The sequence below is a fragment of the Rhinoderma darwinii genome, chromosome 4 (assembly GCF_050947455.1).
Source record: "Rhinoderma darwinii isolate aRhiDar2 chromosome 4, aRhiDar2.hap1, whole genome shotgun sequence".
Classification (NCBI taxonomy): Eukaryota; Metazoa; Chordata; class Amphibia; order Anura; family Rhinodermatidae; genus Rhinoderma; species Rhinoderma darwinii.
Window position 1 is genome coordinate 352286494 of NC_134690.1, and position 13066 is coordinate 352299559.

The 13066-nt window shown below is 39.6% G+C and overlaps 1 protein-coding gene across 1 annotated transcript in view; it reads left to right on the forward strand.

The window, feature by feature from the left end:
- Positions 1-13066, forward strand: part of RIN2 (Ras and Rab interactor 2) — a 172535-nt gene that overhangs the window by 85148 nt on the left and 74321 nt on the right. The window contains exon 3 of the mRNA XM_075862965.1: positions 8651-8751. Within this exon, the coding sequence (XP_075719080.1) occupies positions 8651-8751 (101 nt within the window). The remainder of the gene's footprint in view (positions 1-8650; positions 8752-13066) is intronic.

Below are 13066 nucleotides of genomic sequence, written 5' to 3' on the forward strand. Positions count from 1 at the left end.
GGATTAGTGTTCCAAAATACAGTAAATTGATTGTTGGTTTTTTTTTAATTGCGAGCCAGGTAAATAAACTTATATTTATTTGAAAATTGCAAAAACAAATCTAAATGTAACAAACAATTAGGTCCCTATAAGAAACTTTCCGGGCGGTGATCCAGAGGCTCTCTATTGCTCTTGCTTTGAAAGCTTGTTTTTTTTTTTTTTGTTTGTTTCACTTGCTGTTACTGTTGACTTATTCCATCATTAAAGGGAACCTGTCACGTTGAAAATACAGTTCACTCTGCGGCCAGCATGTTATAGAGAAGGGGAGCCGGGCAGATTGATATATTCGTAGCACAAGATTCAGTATAACTTGTAATTTATTTATTTAAACCTCTGCTCATTCTGGCCTTAGGTATCCAGTGGGTGTTCCTTCTCAGCCTTGTCTGTATGTGTGTGAATACAGAGATAGCTGTCAATCAGTAATTAGGACCACCCACTCACTCCTAAGCCAATATATTGAATACTTAGATGAGGTGTCAGAAAAACACAGGAGCTGCTGTCAGTCGAGCTGTCTGACCTGCTCCCTGACTGATCTGGCCAACAGCGGCGTTTTGCTGCTTCTATGTACAGAGGATAAATAGAGGCTGCCGCGCTGAAACAGAGAAAAATTTGTAATTAAAGTATATTACAAAAGTGAATAGTATCCCAAAGTACAAAAAGGCACCAAAGATTTAACAAGAATGACCGATTTTATTTACATATTTTATGTATTAGACATTCTATGAAATAAAATAACTCCCACATATTTGGCCCCTATAACAAGATGTTTTATAAATAAATATAGTATTTCTAGAACAACGACAAATAGCTGCAAAAAAACCATTGTGGAATAAAAAAAAATTTATTGTCAACCCGAAATGAAATTAAGAAATGAAATTCAGAAAGATAAAACACTAACATATGTTTGCCAAAAGGGTACATATAGAAAATAAAACTCGTCCTGCAGGTAAACAAGACCTCATATAACTCGGTTAAAGGAAAAATAAATAGTAATAAATTACTGAATGGGGACATGAAAAAAAAAAAGAATTTTGTGCGGTCCTGAAGGCCAAAAGTGACTTGGTCTTAAAGAATTTCAATGGTAAGGGTATGTTCACACGCACTAATTACGGACGTAATTCGGGCGTTTTTGCCCCGAATTACATCCGAAAATAGCGCCTCAATAGCGTTGACAAACATCTGCCCATTGAAAGCAATGGGCAGACGTTTGTCTGTTCACACGAGGCGTATATTTACGCGCCGCTGTCAAATGACGGGGCGTAAATAGACGCCCGCGTCAAAGAAGTGACCTGTCACTTCTTTGGCCGTAATTGGAGCCGTTATTCATTGACTCCAATGAATAGCTGCGCCAATTACGTCCGTAATGGACGCGGCGTTCAAGCGCCTGCACATGCCGTTACGGCTGAAATTACGGGGATGTTTTCAGGCGGAAACATCCCCGTAATTTCAGCCGTTACGGACGCTGTCGTGTGAACATACCCTTATTCTTCTGTTGCAGTTGCTTTCCGTTTGTTTCCATACCATAAAGTTGACATTTTTTAGCGGAAATTATAGCAAAGTCGACTGCGTTGTTTCCGCAAAAAAAAACAAAAAACGGAAACCAACTGCAACAGATGCATTGAAATCAATGATAATGCAAACGGAATCTATGGTTTTCTTTCGGCTTTCCGTTCATCAGTTCCTCCGACGGAAAGGTCGAACGGAACCGATGAACTGAAACCCAACGCAGATGTGAACAGGCCCTTATGTGTTCTGCTTTACAAGTCAATTTTGAAATCTGCTTCCCTGAGAATTTCTTTTGGCAAGTTTGTTTTGGTAACCGTTTTATTATTTTAAACATGCAGCAGAAATGATTTGTCTACTTTTATTTTTTGTCGATAGAATATAAATATTCCCTGGCTCTATCACCTACAACAGATAAGTATCAGAATGGAGCTGGTAAAAATGTTGGGTGAAATCCGTATACACCCCAATAATATACAAAAAAACACATAAGATTTTACCGCTGAAACGGCACTGAATAAGTAGTCCAATGTGTAGTCCGTAAGAACACTCTCTCCCAGTCTATATGCAATGGACAATCCACGATCCAGTGTGGGTGCAGATGGTTCTTCTTTCTCCTGTAGTTCCACAGAGCCGCTGCCGGTCCCCCGACGTCGATTCTACTGGCAGGATCGAAGCCTATATCTCCGGCATGGAAAAAAAAGAGAAATATAGTGCAGCACGCTTAGACACTGTTCACTTCATTCTAGTTTTATTCCATATTCATGAGAAAAAAGATTCCTAAGCACATCAATAAGTCAATAAGATTGATAAAAAAAAAATATTTTTGGGTTTTGCCCTTCCCGCTTCCTCTTGGCTTTCTACAAAGACTATCTGAACAGTAGCAGGAAGCAGCGGGAAGGATGTAAAGCAGAACTTTAAGCCTCTTACACAAATAGAAACACAATGTTATTATATAAGGCGGGGACAGTAGAAAACTCATAAGATACTAAGTACATTGCACATTTTAGAAAAGCATAGCATCCAAGTGCCCCAATTTTGGAGACACAGTCGCTACTTTTGACTCAAACCCCTCTCCGCTGCTCTAAAAAATTTCCTATTTCGGAACGGGTCAATAGATTTGCAAGATTATGTCCAACATTAAACAACACCGTTTTAAAAATAGTTAAAATCTAAATGAAAAGTTGAGTAACTTTACTAATACATTACTTTACTTGTTAAAGCCTGTACTGTAGTCCAGAGCTGCATTCTGCAGGCTTCAGAGCTGAAATCTCACAGTATTCCTTGCTGGCTTAATGTCTGCACAGGACTTTCTCTAGTGATTTGTATAGTGAATAAAGGTGAAATGTTGAAGTTGTTAGGTAGAAAAAAGTTTAACCTTTTATCTTTCAGTGTTGAGCCAGAGGAAGGCAGAACAATCCTAATCAGTCAGTAGAGTAAATAAATTTATTTTCTGCACCAAATATAGCAAATAGAATAAATCCCTGGATTAGCGAGTCATCTCCAGCAATCTAATACATATAACATATAATATAATTTCTTAAAATAGGCATCTAAACCGCTTTTAAAAATCTTACACAAAATTAACCATCATAACATCCTGTATCCAAGATTTCCATAAAAAAAAATATTGTGGTGCAGTACCTCTTAACAACCTGGTGGTGGCTCTGTGTGCAGTATTGTAATACTTAATTTTACTAGGATTTGAAATACAGTAACATGAGGAGACTCGGCCTTGGCTAAAATCCCTAGTCATGGTTCAAGGCTCTTGTGTCAGACATTGACGTACATTGAAGCTACCTCCAATAGGTGGAACTAGAGAGTTGGTTTTTCTTCTTCTGGAGGAGAGATCATTTTTTGTTCAGTTGTGTAAGGCTGTATTCACACGGCGCAGCTGAATACCGCATGCATTTTCACTATGTTTTGCCACTGATACTGTGGCAAATTGAGGGAAAACCGCACCGTGTGAATACACCCTTACACATTTATAGGTTTCCTTGTCTATGTTGCATGAAGATTTGCTGGATGTAGAGCGATTGTAAATATTTTCACTTTATTAATTATTTCTATAGAGCTCATTCATACTCAAGCTTTCTAGATATCTTATGGTTGACTTTCTACTATTCTACGACAGGAAATAACCTTGGAAAACGGAATGAGAGAACAATACCCAAATTCCTGAAGTTTTAATCTGCGTTCATCAGTATATGGTTCATACTATAAATAAACATGGTTAAAAAGTATCTGACTGCTATAGATAAAAACCTACTGCAGAAAACTAATGATACGTATGGGTTGGTTGATAGGGTTAAGATTTGAACATGTTTGTATTTTTATGTTTTTAATGGGAAGAAAGACATTCTCCACCTAAACAGAGGAGTAGCTATGGGGGGTGTAGAAGTAGCAATTGCACCTGGGCCTTGGGGTCTGAGGGTGCCCAAAGGCCCTTCTATCACATAAGGGTCTTTGTATTATAAATGCCACATTTAGGGCTTATTCAGACGAGCGTATTATACATCTGTGTGCTGTCCGTGATTTTCACGCACCCATTGACTTCAATGGGTGCGTGATGCGCAAAAAACGCACAAGTATAGGACATGCAGTGAGTTTCACACAGCAGACACACGGTGCGTGAAAAACACAGAATGTCTGAATGGCCCCATTAACTTGCATAGGTCCGTGCGACGTGCGTGATTTTCACGCGCGTATCACGGATGTGAAATATGCTCGTGTAAATCAGGCCTAAGGTTGGGTTCCCACGGGACGGATACGCTGCGTAAAAAAAATCATACTTACCCAGAATGCTCTACTTCCTGCAGTTCCGGCCTCCTGGGATGACGTTTCATCCCATGTGACCGCTGTAGCCAATCACAGGCTGCAGCGTCACATAGCCTGCAACGTCATCGTAGGAGGTCGGATTACGCGCAGGGAAGACGGAGGGGGTAAGTATGAGCGCCTTTTTCCGCAACTGAAATTCTATTCCAAAAAGTCGCACCACAATGTGGTGCGATTTTTCGGACGGAATGTACTGCGGGTTCCAGGTCGGACACGCTGCATGATTGTTAGGCTGGGTTCACACGACCTATTTTCAGACGTAAACGAGGCGTTTTAAGCCTCGATTTACGTCTGAAAATACGGCTCCAATACGTCGGCAAACATCTGCCCGTTCATTTGAATGGGTTTGCCGACGTACTGTGCCGACCACCTGTCATCTACGCGTCGCTGTCAAGCGACGACGCGTAAAAAAGACGGCTCGTCAAAAGAAGTGCAGGACACTTCTTTGAAACGTAATTTGAGCCGTTTTTCATTGATTCCAATGAAGAACAGCTCCAAATTACGGCCGTAATTGACGCCTAGCAAAACGCGAGTACATGCAATTACGTCTGAAATGACGGAGCTGTTTTCTCCTGAAAACAGCTCTGTAATTTCAGATGTAAATGCAGTTATCGTGTGCACATACCGTTACACTTCGTACCCAGCAGGTAGGAACCCGGCCTAAGGGCTTGTTGTTGCGGGATGGGTGGTAGTTTGTATTGGTTCCATTTTGGGTTACATATAATATATTAAAAAAAGAAAATCCACCTCCTTTTTTTTTTTTTTTTTTCATGCTATGCGCCGTGCGGTAGAAATAGTAGGTTCACTTTATTCTATGGGTGGTTACGATTTTAGTGGTGCCCTAAATGTATTTTTTTTTTTATTGTTTACCATTTTAAAATATGAAAATAAACTATAAATGGGGGTATACTTTATATTTTTTACTTAACTTTATTAAACTTATTATAATTTTTGTATTCGTCCCATTTAGGGGATTTAGTCCCATCAATTGATCGCTTGAATAATGCTTTGCAATACTTGGCCATGTATTTAGTCCATGCGTCTGACAGATACATGTGGCAGATCTAGGGGCTAGTTTTAGACCCTGCCGCTGTCAAGCTCTTTATATGCCATGGCAGCTAATAACAGTGGCATCTAAGGTGTTAAATGGCCAGTTACAGCAGGAGCCCAGCTGTCATCCAGAGCCAGACTCTTCCTGTGCCTGCGTGACCAGCATGATGTAACTATGTGTCATGGAGCCTCTAGATAAGGCAATCCCTTGATGTACAGTTACATCATGGTACATTTTGGGGTTAAATAGGGTTGTCAGGTAGCATGTCCCTAGCAACATGTGGCAAATTATACAGCTCTTTAGCTGATAGATTACTCAGGTCATGGTCCAACTAGAATTAAGAACAGGCCAGAGAAAGGCAATAAAGCTTGGCATTGCTGATAAGACACCTAGGCCTCATTCACATGACCGAGTTACACACGTTAGGCCGCATAGTTTCATGTGGGGTGCAGAATCCCAGAACACGTTTTCTCTAGAAGTACTGAAAACTAGGGGAAACCTTGTCCGATTTATTACCTCAGATAAACATGCTTAATATACCGCCATATTTATATTCAGAGATTTGTATGGCCCCATTGAAATGCATTTCCACCATTTTTGAGATCCGTGTAATCCAAATACCAAAAATAGTCGCGTGCATCTGCCGAGCGCTGCTACCCCATTAGGTGTATTTGTGCACTTCAGCAAGCACATACTGTACATGTGTGAAATGTTTCCTTATGCAAATTTAGTGCCAAAACTTCACTTTATCTGATATTTTGAATCATCACTAGGGTGTAGTCATGAAATATTTCAAGGAAAGAACTGTCTGTTTTTCCCCAAAAACAGCACCAGCCTTCTTCATGGGTTGTGTCTGTATTGCAGCTCATCTCTATTCAATTAAATAGGACTGAGCTGCAATACCAAACACAGCCCATGGAGAAGAGTGGCGCTGTTTATTTTCTCATCTCCCGCATCGCTTCAGCTAGAGAACAATAGACCTAGGGGGAAATTATCAATAGCCTGTTTTTTGGCTTAAAAAATGTACAAGTCATGGCACAGGCCATATTTGCACAAAAATATGACTTTTATCAGAACCCACCGAGAGAATTGGGCGGGGTTTATCTGAAGTAGGCATGGTTTCCACCTGTTTTAACAGATTTATTAATACTAGAGCCAGAAAATAGTGCAAATTTTGGTGCAAATCTACACCTGCTTGTTGCAGACATAGATTTTATTCTTTGACTTTAGGAAAGTCTAAAATGTGTCAAGTTTATTAAGGCACGTGCACTCTTTAATACATTTTGCGCAGTTCATTCCCAACGCACTACTTTTTAGACTGGCGCATGAAATGTATTTTTACTTAATGACCAAGCATGTACAATATTTCTGGGTTTTATATTTTATTTATGGGCCTCACCGTTATCTTAAAAGTTGTTTATTTGATATCATTTTCACGTTAAATGAAGAGTTAACGTGCCTTCCAGGTTTCTCCCGCACACCTTGCTTCATATATTACTTTTACATGATATTGTTCAGGCGTTAAAAACAAAAATTCATTTTGGAAGGTATGGCTCTTTGTGAATGTTTATGGTACTGGTTAATGATTACTTTGCTTGGGTCAATTTGACCTTTGAAAACGACTCAAGATCTTTATTATATTAACTGAAGCAAGTTTTTTTTCTCTACAGAATAGTTCTTGTTGGTATGGTTGTTTCTGAGTATGATGACATTTTTTACCTAGTGGTGCCATTAGTTAAAGATTTTGTTTGAGATTAGAAAAAATATATATATTTTTTTTTTCCCAGAAATAGTGCCACCCTTGTTCATGGTCTGTGTCTGGTATTGCAGCTATCTCATTCTCTTAAAAAAAAAAGGCTGAGACAATGACACACGGCTCATAGATGAGTGGTACTGTTTCTGGAAAATTACACTTTTTTTATACATTCCCATCCAACCCCTTTTAAACAAAAGATTGAGCACTACTGATTTCTATATAGTATTTCTTCCGCATATTCTCTGAATATAAAATACAGGTACAAATTGCATCTGTATTCTGCTGATGGTGCCAGGAGGGCAACTGCAGGGATTTTACACGTTACCTAAATAGCCCCTTTTAGAGCAATAGCTATAGACCATTACCATAATGCAATCCCCTAATATGATGTTTAAAGTGTAATTAAACTTTTTTTTTTTTTAATTGAACATGTCATAGTGACATATCAGAAGTTTTGATCGGTGGGGGTCCAAGCACTGAGACCCCCACAATAACTAAAACAAATCGGCAGAAGCGATCGGGTGAGCGCTATGCTGCTTAGTTTCTGATCCGCTTTCCTAGGAGCAGTGTATGGGCTCAATAGAAAGTCTATGAATCCGTACACCACTCGCTCGGCTTTCCGATGAAACAAAGCGGCACAGAGCTCACCTGAGCGCTTCTGCCACTTCATTTTAGCAATCGGTAGGGGTCTCAGTTCTCGGACCCCGACCGATCAAAACTTCTGACATTTCAAAAAATTTAAAAAAAAGTTTAGTTACCCTTTAAAGTGGGTCCAAGGTCAAGCTTTTCTCTGGGTTTTCAAATAAAACTTTTGGCCCCAAATAACAGTAAGCCGGGTTTTACACAGTTTACATAATATTAGCATCCATATGACACCCACAACACTCGGACCCTCCATCATGGGTCTACTGGACTGGACTTAGATCACTGTGGAACCCTATGGTTGTGCACTGTGATACACACATATTGTGTGAAACCGGCCGGACATTCATCTCCCAATAATTGAATATTGTGACATCGTCTGAACTGAGAGTTTACACAGATTTTTTGCTAGATTGGGAACAATTTCACAGGCAAATTAGTTTCATCTTATTGCTGTTCTCTTATCATTAGATCACTGCTTATATGCGTTAATTGTATAATAATGTACAAAATTGTTGCATTTTTGGCAGGTCAGAACATTTCCTGTTTGTTAAATTGTATTTTATTAATAATAATTATAATAATAATAATCATCGTATAATTACTTAAAGGGAAGGGGCAGTGCATATATTGTCTTCTATGGAATATTTACTTCGCTGCATCCTCTGTCTCTGATTCATTCTCTTGTGTATTTGGGGAAGTTCAGGGCGTGCGGATCTACAATCACGAATGCTTCTTTACAATAAAGTGACTAAACCTGCTGCCTGAAGTTTAAGAGCACACCCCTCAACCAACTCACGTCAGTGTGTTTTGTCCTTCCTCAGCTCATTGACACCATCGCCACAGAGATCGGGGAATTGAAACAGGAGATGGTACAGACAGAATTCAGCGTCCATGATGAAGAGGATCTGATCGAGTGCTTGAGGTGATGATATATACATTAATAGATGGCATAGGATGGTGAGAGTTGTAGCTTTGGGAACTTTGCCCTTTGCTTTTACACTTGTTGGCACTTGTGAAGTTACACTGTTCTCAGGTTTCAGTCGTGTGATCTGAACTCACAAGACTCGTCACACAGTGTCATGTATTAGCCATTATTATTATTATAGCACCAACGTATTCCACAGCGCTGTATGCAGCGAATATTCACTCATATTAGTCCCTGACGTCTGTGGGGTTCTATATATATATATATATATATATATATATATATGTGTGTGTGTGTATATTTGTATGTATGTATGTATATATATATAGTTTATAGAATTATTTATATATATATATATATATATATATATAGGTATATATTGTCCATACAATATATAGATACAGATATATATGCTTTTTTGTTGTAAGAATTGGTTTTCTTGTATATTTATCTTTTTACATTTATTTAACTTCTGTTGTTTTTGTTGGGGCTTTAGTAACGTGTGATAATCTACATCTTAAAAGACTTATTTTTTATTTTCATATTTTGGGTAGGACTGGCAGAAATACAGTTTCATTTCATTGCATTCTCTTAATATTATTAAATATCTTGCCTTTGTGTTTTTTGCGTGTTTTATAAATTTGGTATAAATATCAATTTTTGACTTATTTGGCTAGGTTTCTTTTTAAGTTCCATATATACAATGTAAGCTTTAAAGACTAAAAGGATGTTCCATTTTTTTTTTTTAACTAGTCCTCATGAAGTTTTAAAGAGGCTCTGTCACCAGATTTTGCAGCCCCTATCTGCTATTGCAGCAGATAGGCGCTGCAATGTAGATTACAGTAACGTTTTTATTTTTTAAAAACGAGCATTTTTGGCCAAGTTATGACCATTTTTGTAGTTATGCAAATGAGGCTTGCAAAAGTCCAAGTGGGCGTGTTTAAAAGTAAAAGTCCAAGTGGGCGTGTATTATGTGCGTACATCGGGGCGTGTTTACTACTTTTACTAGCTGGGCGCTCTGACGAGAAGTATCATCCACTTCTCTTCAGAACGCCCAGCTTCTGGCAGTGCAGATCTGTGACGTCACTCACAGGTCCTGCATCGTGTCGGACACATCGGCACCAGAGGCTACAGTTGATTCTGCAGCAGCATCGGCGTTTGCAGGTAAGTCGATGTAGCTACTTACCTGCAAACGCTGATGCTGCTGCAGAATCAACTGTAGCCTCAGGTGCCGATGTGTCCTCGCTCGTCTGACACGATGCAGGACCTGTGAGTGACGACACAGCGTGATCTCTCGAGAACACGCTGTGTCTGCACTGCCAGAAGCTGGGCGTTCTGAAGAGAAGTGGATGACACTTCTCATCAGAACGGCCAGCTAGTAAAAGTATTAAAAACGCCCCGATGTACACACATAATACACGCCCACTTGGACTTTTACTTTTAAACACGCCCACTTGGACTTTTTCAAGCCTCATTTGCATAACTACAAAAATGGTCATAACTTGGCCAAAAATGCTCGTTTTTTAAAAATAAAAACGTTACTGTAATCTACATTGCAGCGCCGATCTGCTGCAATAGCAGATCGGGGCTGCAAAATCTGGTGACAGAGCCTCTTTAAGCTCTAAAATTACTGAAAGATTGTAATGGATATGAATTAACATTTTGTTCAGTGAATATATATTGTAACGTTTTGGTCATTTCGGAGCTCAGAACACTGTACTGTATTAAAAACAAGTCAACAATATCACCATATTATAGCTTTCCTTGTCTTTCAATAATTATACCGTTATCAGTCCAAAAAGTAAAACAGTAAAAAAATCAAGTTAGCTTAAAAATTCTTTAAAAAGTTGCTCCTACATAATAGTAATGCTGTCAGTATTTCATAATATTTGAACGCAAATAGAAACTTCTGACTAAACAGAATTTACTGAGCCGACTATTACACAAGACATAGAGCTAGTTAAATAATGTATGTGTAATTCCTTATGACTGTATCATAACCCACATTGTGGGCTGTTGATCTAAAGCCGGTCATAGATGTAAGATTTCAGCTGGCCGATTAAATGTACGTTTTTATCTGACATTTATTTCATATCTATGGACAGTTTAAAAAATAATACTTATGGGAAAACGCAGACTGTGGTGAGTGGAGTCACTAGAGGGTGTACATTCTGATATATACATTGTATGAAGCCAAATAGTCTTCCATAGGTTTGGTCCTAATTCCATTTTACAATATAAAAGTGTTAACATACTTTATATGTCTGGTTGTATTATTGCCTTGATTTACATTGTAAATTGAATATAGTGCAAACAATCTCTATAGTTACAAGTGTTCAGTAGAGTAAATAACCAGGTTAATACCTCTGACATAACTGTTGCCATGGAGCATTATTCATTCAAAGGGTTGTATAGGATGGGGGAAAAAAATGGCTGATTTCTTCCACAAACTGGACACAGTATTTCAGCCCAGCCGTACTCACTTCATGGAGCTGAGCTGCAATACTAGACACAACTTGTGGTGGAAGGACAGGAAGAAAATGTTGGATACGACCTCTTGATTACTTGTGGCCTATGATGGAACTCACAGACGGGAGCTTTACATGTAGCAAGTTTTTTCCCAGCCCCCGAATGGGCTCTTCAGGAGGCCTTACGCCGGTTTCCCACGTAGTGTAAACACTGCGGGAAAAAACTGCAGGATAAACGTTAATAAATTGGCATACAGTACGGAATTTAAATCCGCAGCATGTCAATTTATACTGCGTTTTATTTGATTTTCTGTTGTGGGTTTCCCCATTGAATTCAATGGGGAATGCAAATCCCGCAACAGAAAGCCAAGTGTTGCGACTTTTGCAGCGTATTTGCAGCGATTACGCCACAAACATTGAAACTACGGAAAAAGAAAAAAAACATACTAACCCAGAAGTCTGTGTTTCATCGTCCAGTCCGGCCTCCTGGGATGACGTTGCATCTCATGTGACGGCTGCAGCCAATAACAGCCTGTAGCGGCAGTCACACGGGATGACACGTCCTTCCAGGAGGCCGGCCTGTATGACATCAGAGGGCCGGCCTTCTGGGATGACTTCACATCCCATGTGACCACCACTGCAGCCAATCAGAGGCTGCAGTGGTCACATGGGTTGCAGCGTCATCCAGGTAGGCCGGGCCGGACTGCACAGGAGGGACGCGTCGCCATAACACTGGTCTAGGTAAGTATGAGCATTATTTAACGCTGCTTTCTGCAGCGGAAAAAACGCACCACAATGTGCGCACCACAATTTTTTTTCAGGGGAATGTACGCAGTTTTTACGCAGCGTATCCGACCCATGGGAACCCGGCCTTAAAGTGGGCAAAAAAGTAACCACTAATTCCACATTATTAGGCTACTACCTTTCCTAGTTCCTATTAAAGTAAAGTTCTACTTCAGAAACTAAATCAGTATAATAGGGAATAGCAAAAATAACTTTTACCACGGGGGGGATTCACTCACAGCTTTTGTCTCAGTGGACACGTCTAAAACAGTCTGTATTCTGATGACCGTCTACATGAGCAGTTATTATCTGGACATTCCTGCAGCTACATGGAGTGTTTCCAGTATTACCATTATATCAGGGCACTGCTATTTGTGCTGTTAGCTTTGGCTTATTCACACGATGTACTGACACCGTCCAATGCATTTCAATGGAGCTATTCACACCTCTGTGTTTTTTCACAGAGGGTATGTCCGTTGTGGGAAAGTCACTGCATGTCTCATTCTGGTCCGTTTTTGCGGACCTCGTCGCCAATTAAAGTCAATCCATGCGTGAAAACAACGCACAGCACACGGACGACATCCATCTTCAGTCTGTGTTTCACACATCACTTGCTAAAAAATGCACTGAAATTTTTTTTTTTATACCAGGAAGTGCATGTAGAGAAGCACAGACCGGAAAAACGACACTTCATATGCGTGAAACACGGCCCGTTTTTTTCATCATATAATTCTTGGATGAAGCCACTTATTTATCTCTACCTGGTAGGCTGTATAAAACAGCACCTTTTTACAGTATATATACATAAAACAGACTGGTTGTCAAACTGGCCTTTTAAAGAGGCTCTGTCACCAGATTTTGCAACCCCTATCTGCTATTGCAGCAGATAGGCGCTGCAATGGAGATTACAGTAACGTTTTTATTTTTAAAAAACGAGCATTTTTGGCCAAGTTATGACCATTTTTGTAGTTATGCAAATGAGGCTTGCAAAAGTCCAAGTGGGTGTGTTTAAAGTAAAAGTCCAAGTGGGCGTGTATTATGTGCGTACATCGGGGCGTTTT